The sequence below is a fragment of the Pongo abelii genome, chromosome 21 (assembly GCF_028885655.2).
Source record: "Pongo abelii isolate AG06213 chromosome 21, NHGRI_mPonAbe1-v2.0_pri, whole genome shotgun sequence".
Lineage (NCBI taxonomy): Eukaryota > Metazoa > Chordata > Mammalia > Primates > Hominidae > Pongo > Pongo abelii.
Window position 1 is genome coordinate 38,898,126 of NC_072006.2, and position 20,494 is coordinate 38,918,619.

Below are 20,494 nucleotides of genomic sequence, written 5' to 3' on the forward strand. Positions count from 1 at the left end.
AGCCACAGTATGGGGATAATTCACAATACACTGCTAGGTATATTGATTGTCCACACCCCAACCCCCTTTTCTTAGTATATGAAGATTTAAAATTGGTAATATTCACTGTTATTGAAGATACAGGAACAAAAACATTTACATACACTCCTAACTGAAGTGTAAATTGTATAACCCAGTGGCTCTTAAAAGGAGGCAATTTTGCTTCTTAGGGGACATTTAGCAACATCTGGAGACATTTTTGATTGTCACAACTTGGGGAGAGGGGTGCTACTGGAATCTTTTGGGTACAGGCCAGGGATGCCACTAAACGTAAGCCCCACACAACAAACAGTTAACTGGCCCCAAAGGTCAATAATGTTGAGGCTGAGAAACTCTGGTGTAACCCTTGACTCAGCAATCCCACTTCTAGGTGCCTAAGGAAACAAATCTTTTTACAGAGCTCCACACATAAGAAGTTAAAACATTTTATTTGTACTAGTGAAAACAGAAGACCTAAATACCTAACGATAGTAGATTGGTTGGCTAAATCATGGCACATCCATATGGAGTCATGAAAAACCATGTTGTAGATTATTTAATGACAAAACGATTTATGACACATTACCAAGTGGGAAAAAGTTACCAACATAATGAACAGTATAATTCCATTTTCATTGTTATATGTGTTGAGTATATATGTAACTACATATGAATAAATATGAGCTATATACACATAAATCTTTTGTTGTTGTTGTTTGTTTTTGAGATGGAGTCTTGCTCTGTCCCCCAGGCTGGAGTGCAGTGGCACGATAGCCCAGTGCAAACTCTGCCTCCTGTGTTCAAGCGATTCTCCTGTCTCAGCCTCCTGAGTAGCTGGGATTACAGGCATGCGCCACCACGCCCGGCTAATTTTTGTATTTTTAGTAAAGATGGAGTTTCACCATGTTGGCCAGGCTGGTCTCGAACTCCTGACCTCAAATGATCCACCTGCCTTGGCCTCCCAAAGTGCTGGGATTACAGGTGTGAGCCACAACGCCCAGCCCTATACACATAAATCTGACACAATATATTTGGGTGCACACTGTGTGAAAAAGACTAGAAGCAGATGAACTAAAATATATGTACAGTGAATATTGCTGAGTTGTAGGAATACTGGTTTACTGGTGAGTTATTTTCTTCTTTGTAATTCTCTGATCTGAATTTCTGGTTTTCTTTAATAAATTTTTACACTTTCATGGTTCAAAAACGCATGTTAAAATGATCAGAAAAAAATTCTATAGAAAATTAAATTTGCTTGCAAGACATGTAACAAATAAAAATAATGCAACAAAACAAAACAAAACAATACTGGTCAAAAGGCTGCCTCTTCTGGGAAGTCTTCCATGATCTCATTTCCCAAGTAGAGCTGTCTCTTTTGTCTCTTGGGTTCACAGTCTTTATCTGGCATTCTAGAGCACCCATCAGATTGTACATCGTGTTCTATTTTAATGTTTTGTGCCTTCAACTAGACTGTGAGCCTCTTAAGGACACAGACCATAACCTAACTGTCAACTATCCCTACCCTTCCACTGTTCACTCCTGCCAGAGGACCCTTTGCTAGTAGCACTGTGGTTGAGAACTGGGACACACTGTTCACTCCCATAGCTTTATGTATAACAGCTGCCCTACACCCAACCATAAGCCAAGGTAAGTCAAGGAGAGGTGAGGCTGGAGCTGGGGTGGAATTACAAGTGAGGGGGATTTATACCTCCTTTGAGAGGTGGTGAAGATGGCTTTCTGGCTAGGAGCTCAGAAAATGGTCAAAGCTTCTGAGGAAAGAAAATTCTTTTTTTAAAAAAAATTTTTGTTTTTTTTGAGATAGGATGTCACTCTGTCCCCCAGGCTGGAGTGTGGGTAGTGCAATCATGGCTCATTGCAGCCCTGACCTCCCAGGCTCAAGAGATCCTCCCACCTTAGCCTCCTGAGTAGCTGGGACTGGAGGCAAGTGCCACCATGACCAGCTGATTTTTTATTAATTTTTTATTTTTTTTTTCGTAGAGACGGGGTCTCCCTATGTTGCCCAGGCTGGGAAACTCCTAAGCTCAAGCAATCCTCCCTCCTCGGTCTCCCAAAATGTTGGGGTTACAGGCATGAGCCACTGTACCTGGCTAGATGATTCCTAATGAAAGTGCCTCTTTCTCCTGGCAAAACAAAAGCCACAGCAAGACTATTCTGTTTTTTATGGTCAATGCTCAGGTATCTCTGGAAACAAATACCCAAAATGTATTTTTGGTCTGATTAGCTTCTTTCTCTAGACAAATAGCTGGTGCATGCTTGAGAAATGCAGATGAATTCAAACATTAGTCCAATCCAAATAAAACCAGACAAGCAGAGTGGTATAGTAGGAGTAGCAATGAATTTGGAATGAGATGAACAGGGGTGAAGTCTTAGCTATCCATTTATTGACTATGCTATTTAATGCTCTATGTTCTAGACTTTTTTTTTTTTTTTTAAGATAGAGTCTTACTCTGTTGCTCATGTTGGAGTGCGGTGAGCACAACCACGGCTCACTGCAACCTCGACCTCCCTGGGCTCAGGTGATCCTCCCACCTCAGGCTCCCAAGTAGCTGGGACTACAGGCGCATACCACTATGCCCAGCTAATTTTTTGTATAGACAGGGTTTCACTATGTTACCCAGGCTGGTCTCAAACACCTGGGCTCAAGCCATCTGCCTACCTCGGCCTCCCAGAGTGTTGGGAGTACAGGTGTGAGCCACTGAGCCTGGCTGTTCTAGACTCTTTTTTCTTTTCTTTTCTTTTAGACAGTATTTCACTCTGTCGCCCAGGCTGGAGTGCAGTGGCATGATCTCGGCTCACTGCAACCTCTGCCTCCCAGGTTTAAGTGACTCTCCTGCCTCAGCCTCCCAAATAGCTGGGATTATAGGCATGCGCCACCATGCCTGGCTAATTTTTGTAGTTTTAGTAGAGACGGGGTCTTACCATGTTGGCCAGGTTGGTATCAAACTCCTGACCTCAAATGATCTGCCTGCCTCGGCCTCCCCAAGTGCTGGGATTACAGGTGTTAGCCACTGCACCCAGTCTCGTTCTAGACTCTTGATCTATAAATCCCATCTTGTCTGTTGCAATACATAGGTTAAATATCAGGGCTCTGAAGTCAGAAGGCTTGGGTTTGAATCTAACCTTCACCATTTACTAACTCTGTGACCTTGGGCAATTTAGTTAACCTTTCTGAGCTTTAGATTCCTCATCTATAAGACAGAATTTACTTTCCTAATAGATACTGTGAAAATTAGATGAGATAATACGTCTAGGGCACTTGTAGCTCAATCTATTAAGGATGCATGGCATGGAACAACATTCAAATAAATGGTGGCTATTAACCTCCTCACAGGGATGATATGAAGATTAAATGAAAAAAATATTGTGAAAGTGTCTTATGAAGTTGTTGTACAATTATGAGAAGTTCTTTAAAATATTATCCAGTGCAATCCTACACTAAAAGAGGCAAGACTGTGAGCGGTGGCTCACACCTGTAATCCCAGAGGCTGAGACCGGTGGATCACTTGAGGTCAGGAGTTCAAGACCAGCCTGGCCAATGTGGTGAAACCCCATCTCTACTAAAAATACAAAAATTAGCTAGGTGTGGTGGTGCATACCTGTAATCCCAGCTACTTGGGAGGCTGAGGCAGGAGAACTGCATCAACCCCAGAGGTGGAGGTTGCAGTGTGCCGAGATCGTGCAACTGCATACCGGCCTGGGTGAAAGAGCAAGACTCTGTCTCCAAAAAAAGGCATGACTTTTGGAAAATGGTAATATTCCTCTCCATAGAGCTAATGAAGTTGAAGCCATAGATGTATTTCATTTTGTAGGGTTATGTGCAGCAGCACCAGTGTAACAGAAAAAAGCATAGGTTTTGGGTCAGATCCTGCCTGGCTTTCTCCTTCTTTTGCCTTCAGGGTCAAACAACTGTTCTTTAGAAGACAGCTGCAAGGACTATTATTAATATTAATATCAATGGTAACAACAGCTTCCATATATTGAACATTTACTATTTCCTCATTATGCTGAACATGTTATCTCACTCAGCTTTGAAAACAACCATAAAAGGTAGAAACTTGGCCTCCAGGTTTTATTAAGAGAAATGTTACCTCTGAGGGATTAGGACTCATGACAGCTCTCTACGTTAGCAGTAAAAACAGACTGGTGCAAGAGTGAAGGAAAAGGACAAGGTGAAGAGAGGTTTAAAGACTGAGAAAGCTGATACCTTTCAAAGAGGCTTATGCTGTGTTCATGCTACGTCTGCAGAAATGATCATCTTACCTTTGTCCAGAGACCATGGCAGCATTTACCTCCAGCTCTGCAAAAAAATATAAAGGATAGAAATGAAATGTGGGAGCTGCCACAGAGAAAAGATAGGAGTCTAAAAGAATTCTCAATGCCCTATTTAGGCTAAAGAGTCCCTGTGCCCAGCAGGATTCTCACCCTACATGGTATGGAGACAAAGCTGGCACAGATACAACTTGGTTTGTTTGGGACATAAGATACTTGGTCTATTTTTATTTCTACTCCACACTGTGAAATAACCTGTTTGGATTAATAGAACTAAGTTCACCCTTCCTTGTTCATATTTCATCCAGTTAACAACCAGGTTAGCAAAGTAAGTCCCTTCCTCTCATGTGGAAGAGACTATTTTCATTTTAAAAGATCTCCATCCACCTTCTTGGCACTTTTTTAAAAAAAGCAATCTTCAAATATGTCTTGAACATCTATTAAGGATGAATTCTTCTCCAAAGGACTTCCTCACTGAGTTTTAGAGGGCATAGTGCTTTGCTTTCAGATATTGCCTTTAGACCCCATTCTATTCCTTTCTTTCTCAACCTCCCAGCAATGCCCTCCAAGCAAGGAAAATCTTAGTAATTTGTCTAGCAGGGTTTTGCATCAGTGAGCACACTCTGGGTTTACCACGCACTTCTTCCTCAGCACCAGCAGAAAAACATTTGCTTTCTCTATTATGTGCCTTTAGGTAGTTCCATCTTTTCCAAAAGCCTTCCCTGATGTACCAGATAGCAGTGATCTATCCTGCCTCTGGCCTCCCACAGCCCTATTCCTGTTCCCCCATTGAGGGAATTCAGCACCTCATTACTCAGTGTACATGTCTAACCTACTCTACTAATCACATGATAACCTTAAAGGCAATGAAGTCAGAGCGCCTGGTTCAAAATTTTGACTTCAATGTTTATTAGCCATGTGACCTTGGGTAAATTATCTGACATCTCTGTGCTCAATGCCTTATCTAAAAAATGGGAATAATCACATTACCCACTTCAAAGTTAAGATGAAATAATGCATGTAGAAATTTTAGTATGGCACCTGACACTTAGTCATAACTCAATGTTATTAGCTATTATTATTGCTATGAAGATCAGATTGATGCAGCCTTCCATGTAAGGAGGTTGGACTACTCTGCCTTTAATGCAAGGTGCTAGTAGAAGGGAATCTTTGATGGGAGGCTGAGGCAGAGGAATCCCTTGAACCCAGGAGGCGGAGACTTCAGTGAACGGAGATCACGCCATTGCACTCCAGCCTGGCGACAGAGCAAGACTCCGTCTCAAGAAAAAAAAAAAAGAAGGGAATCTTTGCTTCTCATTGCTGTTTAGCCTCCTGTATTTGTACCCACAAAGCCTGAAAACCCATCCACAAAAAATAGATACCAATTCACTGAGTCTCTGCTACTTTGCTGGCTTGGCTGGAACATATAAACTCAGGTAATGTGTGCTCAAAAATGAAAATGACTCAAGTCAAAAGAAGTGCTCATCCTCATTGTTTTTTTATTTTTTTGAGACAGGGTCTCACTCTGTCTCCCAGGTTGGGGTGCAGTGGCACTCACTGCAACCCCCACCTCCAGGGTTCAAGCGATTCTCTTCTCTCAGCCTCCCGAGTAGCTGGGACTATAGGCACGCGGTACCACGCCCAGCTAATTTTTGTATTTTTATTAGAAACAGGGTTTCACCATGTTGGCCAGGCTTGTCTTGAACTCCTGGCCTCAAGTGATCTGCCCGCCTTGGCCTCCCAAAGTGCTGAGATTACAGGCATGAGCCACTGCACCTGGCCTATTTTTATTTTTTGGGGGATGGTCTCATTCTGTCTCACAGGCTGGAATGTAATGGGATCACGGCTCACTGCAGCCTCAACCTCCTTGGGGTCAGGTGATCCTCCTACCTTAGCCTCCCAAGTAGCATGCATGCCAAGCCCAACTAATTTTTAAAAATTTTTTGTAGAGAAGGGGTTTTACTATGTTGCCCAAGGTGGTCTTGAACCCCTGGGCTCAATCAATCCTCCCGTCTCAGCCTCCTAAAGTGCTGGGGTTAGAGGCATGAACCATTACACCCGGCCTAGTTTGCTCTTCTTTTTTTTTTTTTTGAGACAGAGTTTTGCTCTTGTTGCCCAGGCTGGAGTTCAATGGCGCAATATCCGGCTCACCGCAACCTCTGTGTCCCAGGTTCAAGCGATTCTCCTGCCTCAGCCTCCCAAGTAGCTGGGATTACAGGCATGTGCCACCACACCCAGCTAATTTTGTATTTGTAGTAGAGACGGGGTTTCTCCATGTTGGTCAGGGTGGTCTCAAACTCCTAACCTCAGGTTATCTGACCACCTCGACCTCCCAAAGTGTTGGGATTACAGGCGTGAGCCACCGCACCTGGCCTAGTTTGCTCTTTTAAAACAAGAAAATGTTTGATGCTTTTGAGAATCTTAACACTATCACTGCTGATTCACAAGTAGAGATCAAGAAGGTTTGATGAAGGTAATCAGTGGTTCTGAGGGATGTTAAGGATAAGGAGATTCATTTATGCCAAACTTCAAAATAGAAGAGGATTCTTCAGCCAATTACTGTGAGAAAGGGGAAAAATGATATGGTAAATCCTATTTTCTAGAGTAGGGTTGGGGCAGGAAATGGAATTCCCTTTCCCTTTATAGTTACTCCTTTTCTTACCAAAAATGAGTTTTGCTGTATGACCCCTCCTTTAAATAATGTGCTCCATTCCTACCCTTCTCAAATATCCAACACGATGTCAGATATCATGTGGGCAACTGGCAGCAAAGAAAGAATCCGGGTGGCTGGGTCGGGAGCGGTGGCTCATGCCTGTAATCCCAGCACTTTGGGAGGCCGAGGCGCGTGGATCACGAGGTCAGGAGATCGAGACCATCCTGGCTAACATGGTGAAACCCCGTCTCTACTAAATATACAAAAAATCAGCCAGGCGTGGTGGCAGGCGCCTGTAGTCCCAGCTACTCGGGAGGATGAGGCAGGAGAATGGTGTGAACCCAGGAGGCAGAGCTTGCAGTGAGCTGAGATTGCGCCACTGCACTCCAGCCTGGGTGACAAAGCAAACTCCATCTCAAAAAAAAAAAAAAAAAAAAAAAAGCAAAAGCAAAAGAAAAAAAGACTCTAGGTGGCTGAAATGTTTTTTGCTCGCACACTATTTTCAGAGGCCTGATTTTATTCAGAGTGTGCAGTAGAAAGTCCTATCCGTCACACAGGATGTAGCATTCTGAAGTAGGTTTTAAAATAATCACAAACTATAACTTACTTTTACTGGCTCAGATTCACAAAATTAAGCATGGCTACTATTGCTTTTTCTTACTAACTTTGTCAAGTGTGTGAATTGTAGTTTCAATGAGATTCTTACCTCTGTGGGGACCAGTCATACTTTTTTTTTTTTTAAACTCCTCAATGATCTAGTGACAAAGAATCAGGCGAAACTAAACTGTACCATATCTGTGATATTTATCTGCCTCCACAGTCTATAAAGGCAAAACAAGGGCTGTTGCTGCCATCATCCTCATGTATTCTGAGCTGACCCTGATCCCACAGCAGTTATTTGTCAGATTACCATGGGATCCTACTTCCAGAAATATCATCCCTTGTGCTATTTACAATATATTGGTCATGGGGAGAAACTTAATGCCACCCAGAGACGACTGAAATGACTCTGCCTCCCTGGAGGAATGGCTATCACATTGTGGCAGAGACTCAATGAACAAGACTCCACTACTGTCATGATAATAAAATTACGAAGTGCATTAATGCTTGCCAGCCCAGTAAGTCACCATATGCCAGCTATTCAGCTGCCAACCATGGGTGCCAGGGTCATAGAACAGGGAAAACTCTGCAACAGAAACCCATGGCTGGGTGGCAGACAGATAATGGGCACGGAGATGCCCTTCTTGAGTTCCCTAGCTGACACTATGAATGCATAAGAGAGCAAGCTGGTCGGGGGGAAAATAATCTCAAGTAGAACTGCACAAGCTCTGTCACTCAACCAAAGTCTGCTCTGAAGCAAACAGATAAAATAGTTCCAGCCACTTCCTGGCATAAGAACACATGACATTGAGGACAGCAGTAGTTCCTTCACATGTAACCCATCCCACTCCAAGAAGTTTTTCCAAAGTACGCCTTACCTGGTCTGGCAACAGAGGTCTGCAGTGCTGTGGTTGAAGTTTCTTTTGAGACTAAATTCTGCGATGGGGCTAAGGCAAGGAAAAAAAAATTACAGACCTTTCACTTTCTTTTCTAAACAAAAAGAAAGCATTAACCTAATCAAGGGCTAAGTAACTGCCGAAACAATATACTCTTAGAGGGCAGTACTCAAAATTGGCCTCGAAATTACAAGTACATTTTAAAACTTACTACAAAAATTAATTACCATAACACCCAGAACCAATGACTACCATTTAGGGGTATAAGCTTTTCCTTTTTTTATGTATAATAATAAGGGAAAGAGATGGCTATAAGAACATAGCACTCATATTTTCTGCTTCTTGGGGTCAGGTCCTGACCACTACTTGAAAAAGCCCCAAAGCATACCTTAGTAGGCAACCCAAACCATAGAGGTACAATTATACCATTCCCCTCAACATTTAAAAAATCTAATCTCATTCCCTAAAGACTATACTCTACGAGAGTGGAAATCGTCACATAATTTTGTACTTTTCTACAGCACTTAGCAAAAGTGATGGGCATAAAGCAGGCATTCAATTCATACATAATAAATAAATAAATCTGATATGTTATTTACTTATCTAAAAAATAGTTGCAAAGAACTTACTAGGGGCAAGGTACTGTGCCAGGTACCCTGAGAGACCAAACTACATCCTCTTGCACATCAGGAACTCAGTCTAGTATTAAAGATAAGATACATACATGTGGTGCACTTGAGTGCACTCTGATGTCATATGAAGGAGTCACAAAGTATAAAATACTACAAAAGTCCAAAGCAAGGGTTAGCAATTCTAGGTTGAGAAATCTGAAGGCACATTAAAGGGAGAAACATCAGAATCAGGCTTCAAAGGACACAGAGAAATTATGCCCTTAAGGAATAGAATAAAATACATAATGTACTCTAGAAGGGAACCATCCTGGAAGATAAAGATTATGGCATGGATATACCACAGTCACATCTTGACACCTCAGTCTAAAATCCTAGATAAACTCTGCAACAATATGCTTTACTCTCTTGTGGAAACTGTGAATTTTGTATATTTCCCTCCCTGCTTAGCAAAGCAGTAAATTATGCATTTGTGTTTAAGAATCTATTTTGGATGCTTATCTGATAAAGCTTAAAACTATATCTTAACTTCTACTTTTAACTTTAGTGTTCATTTCTCAAATTTCCTTTTCTTTTTCTCCTGAGACAAAGCCTTGCTCTGTCGCCCAGGCTGTAGTGCAATGGCAGGATCTCGGTTCACCACAACCTCCGCCTCCTGGGCTCAAGCAAACTTCCCACCTCAGCCTTCTGAGTAGCTGGGACCACAGGTGCACGCCACCATGCCTGGCTAATTTTTACGTATTTTTTTTTGTAGAGACAGGGTTTTGCCTCATTGCCCGGGATGGTCTCAAACTCCTGGGCTCAAGTGAGCCACCAGCCTTGGCCTCTCAACATGCTGAGATTACAGGCATGAGCCACCGTGCCTGGCCAATTTCTCATATTTTCAAAGTAAAATCACAGAAGCCCCTTGAAAAAGAACAGAAACAATCACTTATAAGCAAAGTGAGTGTTCTTAACTAAAATTGAGAACTTTTCCCAAGTGCTGGTTCATCTCCTCAAGGCCCACATATTTCTCTAGTATAATATATGATCCAGATAAAAATAATTTCTAATTACTTCATCATTTTTCTCTTGGTACCAGAGGGAAAGGTCTCCTGAAAGAAGGAGAAATGGAAATACTTAATAGTGAAGGATATATTTAATTTACACCAGGTTCCCTTTTAATTCTTATGGTTCATCTACACCAACAGAACTAGAACAACATACAATAAGCACCCAGTCTTGTGAAGACTGTCTCCTGTAAGAGCAGCAAACTCCTTGAAGGCCTTTATCCTGCCCCCATCTCTCTAACACTGAGGTGAAGAGGCAGAGAGAAGGGGAATTAACCTTTCCAGAGCTCTGCGTGAGGCAGTGTGTTGGCAACTTGACAAATCTTCTCATTTGAGTCCTCTCTCAGAATCCTAAATTCTGGGAGGTAGAATGTACAATCTCCATTTTACAAGTGAAGTACATGGCTTAGGAGAGATTAAGGAACGTATCAACTGTAACTGGTAACCAGTGGGCTAGAATTTGAACTCTGATCTTATCCTGAAATTTGTGTTCTTTCTGCCTCTCCTCCTGGGTGCTTACCACTCAGTGGTAGGCACTCAAAGCATTTTAGCTGCATAAATAAGATAGGCACTTGATTAGCTGGCCTAGGATATCGTAAAGGTCCTTCCCAGCTCTAGCAATGTGTGACTGACTCCACTCTGGGGAAATAGAGCTTCTTCACTTAAGCCTCACAGGAGGAGGAACATGTGGGGGAAGGGAAGAAGTGAAGGAGGGGCGGTTGTAAGGACACCTATGCTTCCATCATTAGCCCATCTTAACAGTACATAGGAAATAGCCTGAACTAGATACACAAATGGAATGTACCAATCAACAAAGAGATTACATCAAAAAGAAACTGGCAATAACAATTTTTACCATTTATTGAATAATAATTATATGCTAGGTTCTGTGCTAAGAATGTTATATGTACTACCTTATTGAATTCTTACAACTATTATTGTTCCATATTACAAAGGAGGAAACCAACGTCTGGAGTGGTCAAGTAACTTGCCCAAGCCCATACAGCTGGTAAATGCTGGTGTTATAATACCAACCCAAGCCTACTGGCTCTTGACCACTTTGTTTCTACTGTGTCCATTATCATGAAACTCTGTTTTCTTCCAGCTCTCCTCTAGAGTAGCCCAGACAAAAAAAGAATGGTTCCTGAGATAGAGTACAGTGAGAATGGGGCTATGAGGGCCCACTGTTCTGAAACAGTCATGAGCAAATCTTCACCCTGGTAAAGAGAATCTGCAGAAGCTGCTGTTCACACTTAAGGCACAGTGTTAAATGGGAGGTTCACAGTATAGACTCTGAACAAACGCTGAACATCTTTGAGCTTCAATCTTCTCACCCATACAATGGAGTTAAGAATATCTGACATGGTTGGTATAAAGATGATGCAAGACAACATATGTAAAAATGCTTCCTTATAAATTGAAAAACTTGTATACAAATGAAAGGTATCATTATTTCAGAAACTCTTTGTTTTGAGAGCCTTAGCTCTCTTTGTTTTGTTTTTTTGAGACAGAGTCTCGCTCTGTTGCCCAGGCTGGAGTGCAGTGGCGTGATGTCAGCTCACTGCAACCTCTGCTCCCAGGTTCAAGCGATTCTCCTGCCTCAGCCTCCTGAGTAGCTGGGATTACAGGTGTGTGCCATCATGCCTGGCTAATTTTTATATTTTTAGTAGAGATGGAGTTTCACCATGTTGGCCAGGCTGGTCTCGAATTCCTGACCTCAAGTGATCCACTCACCTCGGCCTCCCAAAGTGCTGGGATTACAGGTGTGAGCCACTGCACCCAGCCCTTAGCTCTCTTTAATGAATGCAAACTTAACATGGGATTTAAAAGCATATTTTCCAACATACTTTCAATAAATAAAACTACTGCTATTGCCATTTAGCCCATTCTCTTTCCTCCAAGTAAAAAAGGAGGCATGCTTTCTCTTGTGGGATTAGGTCATCAAAAAACTGACACAAAGAGATGATGAAGCCCCAAGTACATACCTATGCTGGGTAGAAGTTCTGGATGGGATCCCACCTTCTCCTCCACTAGGCCACCCGCAAGTGGCTCAGATGCTATGCCACCATGATTGCTTTTTGTGGTCGGTACGGCGGAGATGAGCTCGGAGGGTACCAGAGTGGTTACTATCGAGCGTACACTGGTGGGGAGAGCACCGCCAGGTAAGCTGGGTCCTGCTGAGGCAGTGCCCGGGCCCACGGGGCTAGAGGTCATTTTTAGCAGAGTGGGTGCTGGGGGCGTTGGGGTTTTACTGTCCAGCTCTGTGGATAACTGCTCTGTTCCCATGAGCCCCGGAGCTGTGGTGTCTAGCCCTTGGCCTTCAGTCTCTCCATCTGCACCATATTGTTCTTCCCCTTTCTCAAGAGAGCCTGTAACTTTCTTACAAGCCTTGGTCAACAAAATTTGGCCAATTTTGTCCACTTTTCCTTTGCCCTTACTAGACGAGACTGGGCTTCGCCGGTTGACAGAGGACCCTGGACTATTGGTCAAAAGGGGAGAAACCATTGTGGTTGACTGTGAAGAGGGAAGAGTGTTCTGATCTGCTGAGGTGTTCACCTGAGGGCTAGCCTCATCTGGATTCAATTCTTTCACTTGCTGCACAGGGGGATGAGAAGGGACAACTGGAGAAGACGTACAAGGAGGAGAAGGAAGCTGAACAGGGGTGGCTCGTGAGCTAAGGACCAAAGGTCGACCTGTCTGGATGTTTGGAGCAGGACTACTGGAGAGGGCATTAGGCGGTACAGGAGCAGAAGAAAATTTTATGTTCTGAGGTATGTGTAAAGGGCCAACAACTGCAACAGAGGGAGGCATCAGGCCAGAGTTGGTTGTCAGTGGGGCTGCAGGAATTGTGCTTGGCTGTGATCCTTTCATAACCTGAATTATTGAGGATGAATTGATAAAGACAGGTGTAATGAACTGAGGCCGGGCATTAGATTGAGCAGCTGACTGTCCCTCAGAACCCATAACCTTGCTACCTGCATTGGGCATTGTGACAACTGTTGACATCAGTGCAGACTGCAAGTGAGTTGGCAAAGCTGCTGATGTGTTAGCTGAAGTTGTGATGGGATTGGAAGTGACAAATACAGTTATTTGATTTGGGGGCAAGGGAGTGGAAATGGAAGAAGAGCTAACAGGTCTTGACATTACTGGAGGGATGCTTGGTGCAACATTAGAACTGACCTCACTCAATTCGGGATGCACAAGGGATGAACACGGCTCATTACTGTGAGGTAAGTTTAGGGAATTAGAGGGTTCTTTAGAAGAAGACGGATCCTGCAGTGTGGGAATGACAGATGCTTTTTTGAGGTCCTCCCCAGAAACTACTGGAGGTGTTACTTCCAGATCTGTAAGCCCAGGGGGTTTAATCGTCACATTGGGAGCTCCAGAGTTGTCAAGAAGTTGACTTAACGATGTTGGTGCTTCCCTCATAGCAGGAGACACCAAATTTTTGTTCTCTTCGACACTGGGAAGTTTGTTAGGATCCGAAGGCTGCCCATCCTTTTTCGATTGATCTTCAGGGACAACCATTTTAACTTCTTGGACAGGGACTGCTTTTAGTTCAATGTTTACCTGTTCCTTCCTACTCTGGGAATTCTGGCAATCACTGTCCTGAGGCACATTCAAGCTCTCCTTGTTATCCTCAACAACACCCCCAACTGCAGCCACAGACACAGTAGGATTCTGAGGATTCAGCCCACTGTTGTTAGGAAAGCTCCCAGGTACAGGGGGATTGGCCAGAGGAGTGGGACTGACCAATACATTTCTTGGCAACTCCACATTCTGCAACAGGGCTGCATTTGTCTGAGAGGCCAGAGTAAGTTTAGGGGCTTTTGAATTTTGCCTCCCAGGGCTTGGAGTGGTTTTCCTACTGGACCCAGGACTAGACCTGCGACTGTTGCTTGGACTTGCCCGTTTTGTTGCTCCAGAATTAGACTGCTTTCCAGAATTCACTACCACAGAATCTAATTTGTGAGTTTGTGGGGTAGCAAAATTGGAAGGATTCATGGTAAGATTTGAAGGTGCTTGCCCGATGGCCTTCAAAGTTGTTGGATTTAGGCCTTGTTGATCAAAGCCCCTGTTTAAATTTGGCCTAGGAGGTAAAGGAATATTAATCTGTGGAGGGAAGAGTCCTGCTATGGAGGCATTGAGTCTTTCTGGTGACAGACTGATTTCTGAAGGTTCTGTGCTGGGAGGGCGGTTGTTGGGTGTCTGAGGATAATAGGGTCTGGGGCTGGCTCTGTTTGGTGTTTTGGGCCTAGATGTCTGGGTTGGCGCAGCCACATTTGGAAAGTGGTGTCCGTGAGAGCTGGGCAGGGAATTTACAGGGGGTTGCTGGGGAGTTGCACCTTGAGTTGCTGAAAGGGGTGATGGTCCAGGTTTTGGCCCTGTCATCATTAACTGATTCTGGGGAAGTACTACATGTGAAGGCATGTTGTTTGGGCCTCCTGGGACAGATGGTGCTTCACTGCCACTTGCTTCAGGGAGTGAGGTCATCTCCGCCAGTGGCGAGCTGGAAGGATTCTGCGGGCTCTCCTGATAGACCATTTTCCTTGAATTGCTTCCCAAAGGAGTATTCACAGGCATTGGCATTCTTTGTTTATCAGGTGATGGTGGCACGGAGGCAGGTCCTTGCAGACTGACCATGACAGGCACACTGCCACTCTGTTGCATGGGCATTCTCTGGGAGTCGGGGTTCAGGGGGCCCCTTGGAGGATGGACACTTTGAGAGACTGGAAGCCTAACTGATTTGGGATCCTGCTGCATCATGAGCATCATCATCATTTGTTGCTGCTGCTGCTGCTGCTGAGACTGTGGCTGACTGGGAGGTGGTGGCTGCTGCTGCTGAGGCAGTTGTGGCTGTGGCTGCTGCTGTGGTGGCTGTGGTGGGGGTGCCACATGCTGCATGAGTTGAGGAGGCATCTGCTGAAGTGGCCTCTGTTCAACTGGTTGAGAAGGATAACCTAAAACAAGCCCCCCAAATCAGGGAAGTTAGATTTTTCAGCAAGAAAATGTTGCTACCTTTAGAGTATAGCCAAGCAATACTCATCTAGGTGGCACAGACTATGCACAAACAGCTCAGGCATGCCCACTCCTGGGGCAGGGGCAGCCCCTCATTACTTGACATAAGCAAAAGGGGCACAGTGCTTAAGCAAGCAAAAAGCAAAGCATCAAAAAACCTGGAGCTCCTCGGTGTGTAGGGTCTGAATGAGCCATGACTGTACTAAGAGCCTGATTTTCTGTGCTATGCACTGAAAATGGCTGTGTCTATACCAGCCAAACATTCAGATTAAATGAGAAAAACTCCATCAACAGCAAGTGCCTGGCCACCCAAGATTCAGGTCTCATGTAGTCATAATCAATATTTCAATGTACTTGTGAATGAAGTAAAGCATTTAGGATTCACTTCTTCTGTTAGCACAGGAATAATTTTTTTTAAGATGTGGTTTTGTTGAAAATAACACCATTGAAGACAGCCTTTTTATTCTTTCAACAGAAGTAAAATATAAAATTCTAGGATTCAGTTCCTTAAGAAAGAGGAATTTAAAATTATTCCAATTCATTGGCTCCATACACTACGCCGCATCCTTCACGCTTAATCCTTTGGGGGAAACCGACTGAATTAAAATTGCCCCTCAGGTGTAAATCAGTTTAATAAACAGTAGGAGCTAATGGAAGCTGATATACACATTGAAAATAAAATTAGGGCACTGAAGTTTTTATGGATATTAATTTGCACTTACTTTCTTACATGCAAATCTCTATTTGGAGAAATATTTTCCATGAATCCACAGTTGCAGAATAAGTAAGGCAGAAGCATAACCCTCAGGAATAAAAAATAATTTTGGGAAAAGAACCCTGAAGGACAATGTCTTCTAGAAATGCAGAGGGCAACATCTCAAATTATTCTCTTTTTTTGTGAAGATTTTACTTGGCATTTTAGAACCAAAGCCTTACAATCAGAAAAGATAAAAAGATACGCAAACCAAGAATAACGGTGGTTCTGTGGGAAAAAGTGGGCATACAGCTGGGCATATATGGGATACAATTCCAGTTCCACAAACTAGATTCATTCCATTGTTGCATGAAGAGTACATTAGGGAGGTTTTAAGAAGGTGTAGGAATAAGAACAAGTGGCTCTGGCAGTCAAAAGAAATGCTGACTCAACATTTTCATAGAGCAGCTACCAAATTTTGTGGGTCAGACTCAGTACTCAATTAGTGTCTTCTGGCCAAAGATTTCCATGGTATCAACGAATACAATGTGTAGAATCCAGTTTTGAAGATTTTTTTTAAAATCCTTTTTCATTTTAGGCCCGAGTAACTTCTTGACCTTTATAAAGCCAATAACATATGGCATTTCTATGGTTCAATTGTCCTTTCGACTACATAGTCAAATACAGTGGGTTCCTATTTTTCACATTCAGTCTGGGGTTCCCACATTAAGAAAACTGTAATTGCTGCAAAAGCCTGTTGATGTCAGGGTTATGACACGGATGCCTTTTATCTTTAAAATCAGCCCACCAGACAGTAAATACCAAAGAGGACAGCACAGACAATACAGCAGCCTCTCAAAAGTAACAGTTAAGGGCATGGCTGCTACAGAGTCCAGAAGCTGGAGGCAGCAGTCCAAAAGGCACTAATGATAAGACAGATTGGGGTTGACGTGACAGAATGGTGAAGAGGGAAAGTCAGGACACACACAGTGCCCATAATACAATCACAAACCGAATTTATTACTCAGGGAATGCAAACTCCTATGCCTTTAGGGGCCAGGCAGGTAGTAGAGAATAGAAGTGGACTGGTATAAGACAGCAGGAGTCCTGTCAACAGTGCCAAACTGCAGAGCAGATGCCCTCTTTAAAGGCATTTAAATTTGGACTTTTGTTTAAGACACTGCATAGCAACTCAAACCCATTATAGGCCAAATTCAGCCTGCAGGCCCCCAGTTTGCAGAAAGAAGGCAATAAATGTATACAAAGACCCCTGGGATTCATATAAGAAGAGTTCAGATGTGTCTGAGGCAAGAAGGCATGTTCCTGCTCTCAATGCCTTCTGGACATACTCCCCAAAGACTGATGACCGCCCAGTCTCAGCTATGCTGCTGCATCTCACTGACAGGAAGTGTGATATGCCCAAATAATTTGTAATAAATAACACAAAGTATTGATATCATGATGGATTTAGCTTTTTGTTTGGACTCAATTTTAAAATACATAATTTAGGGGTAGATTAAAGTTTATTCCTAAAATAATGTCACTCTCATTTTCATGCCAAAAAGGAGTTGAAATAACTAGTGAGGAAGAAACAAAACATACCCTCTGTACACACAGGGGAGAGTAGCCTAAGTGTGAAGGGTTGTGCATCTTCAACCATGTCATAGGAGAATAAAGTTACAAGTCATTGCTCAGGCCAAGATAACCAGGTATAGAGATATTGTGGCAGCTGGCCTTGGTTCTATAATATCTAGGTTTGAATGAATTAATTTTAGGAGCTTTTCCATCTTTGACATAATTTTTCAACATTTAAAGGATAGTATTATTTTATAATCAGAGAGGATACAACAAAGGGGGCTTCCAATATTGGTCCTATTTATTATAAATTATTAACCTACGTGGTAGACATATGGGTGTCTCTTTTATTCTTTATATCTTCTTTATATTTTAAAGACTCATTAATGAAACTTCTATAAAAAAGATCATCTTGTTTTAAACTCTGGTAGTTCCCTGCTTTGAGAAAGCCCCAGGAAGAAATGCTGCAGGAAAGGCAGGCAAGCAGGATTAGAGTGAAATCATCTCTCCATTTAATCTTATCCTGTTCTGATGCCAACTAGAACCTTGACATTGACAAGAATAAAGAGGCACTTCACATTTCAGGGTTTTTTTTTTTGAGACAGGGTCCCAGGCTGGCGTGCAGTGGCACGATCACGGCCCACTGCAACTTCGACTTCCTGGGCTCAGGTGATGCTCCCACCTCAGCCTCCTGAGTAGCTGGGACTATAGGTGCGTGTCACCATACCTGGCTAATTTTTAAAAAATTTTTAGTAGAGACAAGGTTTCACCATGTTGCCCAGGCTGGTCTTGAACACTTGGGCTCAAGTGATCTGCTCACCTTGGCCTCCCAGAGTGCTGGGATTACAGGTGGATGAGCCATCGTGCCCAACCACATTTCAGTCCGATTTTATGAGGACTTAAAATAACAAAGACAAATTTGAAGAGAAAGTGTGTATGTGCCTTCAAAAGTTATATTTGAAATTTTTACTTAATATCAAGGCAAAGCTTCCAAATACCAGACACATTAAATCACTGAAATAGACTAGTTAGCAGATAAAATAAAATACTATTGTTTCCTCGAAGACATGGAAGCCTTGTAATGCCACATGCACCTGTAATAAGTATATAATCTAGCTAACATTTTATCACCTGGTGGCCGGTTTGAAAATTCTGGCAGTTTAGGGCCTGAGTTATCCAAGTTAATTCCTTGTTCTCCAGGCAACGGTGGCTGATCAGCCTCTTCCAGACCAGCTGGGCGAGTATCTGCGGTGCTTAAAAAAAAAAAAAGTAACATAGTTTAGAATAAGTTGTATAGAAAATACACAAAACTAGCTTAACCCTTCCCCTATTTCTGAAGAACTAAAATGTTTGCATTACCATTATTCATATCTCTCTAGTCTAGATAAAATATTAAACATTGGCATAAAAATAATCTGGCAATTTCATTAAATGTTAAAATCCACTTACTCTAACAGCACTGTATTTACTCAGAATGCTTTCCACAAATTCCTGATGCAATAATTTTCATGTAATCACCCATTCCTTAGCTGTTTTAAGACCTGATCATAGGGCTATCAATGTTATAAGGTACTGTTCCTGTGAAACCACACTATCTTCAATGTAGCGATCAAATTCAACTAGGGGGTCTGATTGTTTCTTTTTTGTGGATATAACAGTGGGGGCTCAATTCGTAACACCTTGCAAAAGGTTGTATAGGTTGGCTGATGGTATTCAGAGAACAAAGACTGACACCACCACAATAAAAATTCTGCTGCAGAATGAGAATTTGCAGACATCTCTATTTGCTTTGAGATGCCTTCACTTTTACCTGGGTGTAGCTCAAAATTTTTAGTGGGGAAGAAAAAAATGAAAAAATTATAGCTACTAACACCCACATTCTCAAAGAACAAGACTGCTCACGGGCCTCATTTTGTTTGTAATCTCAGTACTAATTGTACTTTTCTTTTCTGTCTTTAGTTTCCCTTTGCCCTGATTTTGTTCACCCACTTTTAGGTAGTGTTTTGTTTCATTATACTCTGTACAGTTTCATAAGCCACCAAAATCCATTTTAAAAGCCCCCCAGCACATGGAAATTTAGAACCTGAAGCAGATCGTCAGCACATCCAGACCCCTATAACAATTTGCTCCTTGTAAGACTTCTCTCTCACTTTAAATTACAGGCAAGGATTCAGTGAACCTTTACTTTCAGAAAATTGTAGAGCTAAGAAATCTCAGATATCTGGTCCAGCCCCATCATGTTATGAATGAGAAAACAAAGGCCCAAAAAGGTGTATGAAACAGGCCCAAGATTCCACAGTGAAGTAGTGGTAGAGCTGGAAGCAGGTACTTTTCCTGTAAACCCACTGTCTCCCTTTCCTGGGAGTCCTGATGCTGTGTAAGGTCCCTTTCACAATTTGTAGACCTAAGTAACAATTTCCCCAAGGGCTGGTGAAGACGGCAAAAAATGCACACTAGAGGCAACTGAATAACCTTGCAATTTTACTCCCAGACTACCGAGAGAATAAAATATTTATTAAATAATTATTCCCATAGGTTGATGCTAGTAAAGAATTTAACTGAGAGCTATCAGAAAAATTAGATAATTAAGTTTGAATTCAGGAAAATATAGGTTTTTATTAATAATATACCATGATTAGCTTTTAAAGCGTAAGATTCAAGAAGAGGCAAGTGAGCATGATATAATATAGTACAAAGAATGTTGTGGGAAGGCTGGGATAAAGGTAGTTGGTTTAATTTTGAACATTTAAGCTTGTTGAAATAAAGTTTCTTGATTCTTTTTCTATAATTCTAACAATTTATTTCAATTAACCTGTTTTACATTCATTAGCCATTATTTCCTCATTTATTATGATTTTTTTTATGATTAAAAGCACAAAATATAGCTCAGTGAATATTCCTTCTGGAAACATTTTATCAAACCCAGAAACACAAATTAATACTTAGCTTCAGGAAATGAAATATAAATTGTTAATTGCCTTTCCTGCTACGATCTTGCAAAATAACTCACCTGGAGAACGTTTACTGAAAGGGTAACTGATTTAAAAGGTCCAATCATCTTAGCGTGGGGT

General features: G+C 42.3%; 1 protein-coding gene and 1 long non-coding RNA gene across 11 annotated transcripts in view; one reads left to right on the forward strand and one right to left on the reverse strand.

Moving 5' to 3' along the window:
* The window catches only part of NCOA6 (nuclear receptor coactivator 6), a 110,401-nt gene that overhangs the window by 13,295 nt on the left and 76,612 nt on the right, over positions 1-20,494 (reverse strand). For 8 of the 10 annotated variants that reach the window (XM_024238683.3, XM_024238685.3, XM_063720624.1 and 5 more), the window contains 4 exons: positions 18,555-18,676; positions 12,121-15,096; positions 8,440-8,508; positions 4,300-4,336 (listed from right to left, as the gene is read on the reverse strand). In XM_024238683.3, the coding sequence (XP_024094451.3) occupies positions 4,300-4,336; positions 8,440-8,508; positions 12,121-15,096; positions 18,555-18,676 (3,204 nt within the window). Of the gene's footprint in view, positions 1-4,293; positions 4,337-8,439; positions 8,509-9,086; positions 9,157-12,120; positions 15,097-18,554; positions 18,677-20,494 lie in introns of those variants that run through there. The other 2 variants (XR_008517126.2, XM_024238690.3) reach the window with 2 other exon arrangements.
* The window catches only part of LOC129052214 (uncharacterized), a 50,287-nt gene continuing 42,911 nt past the window's right edge, over positions 13,119-20,494 (forward strand). The window contains exon 1 of the long non-coding RNA XR_008517133.1: positions 13,119-13,365. This is a non-coding gene — a long non-coding RNA (uncharacterized LOC129052214). The remainder of the gene's footprint in view (positions 13,366-20,494) is intronic.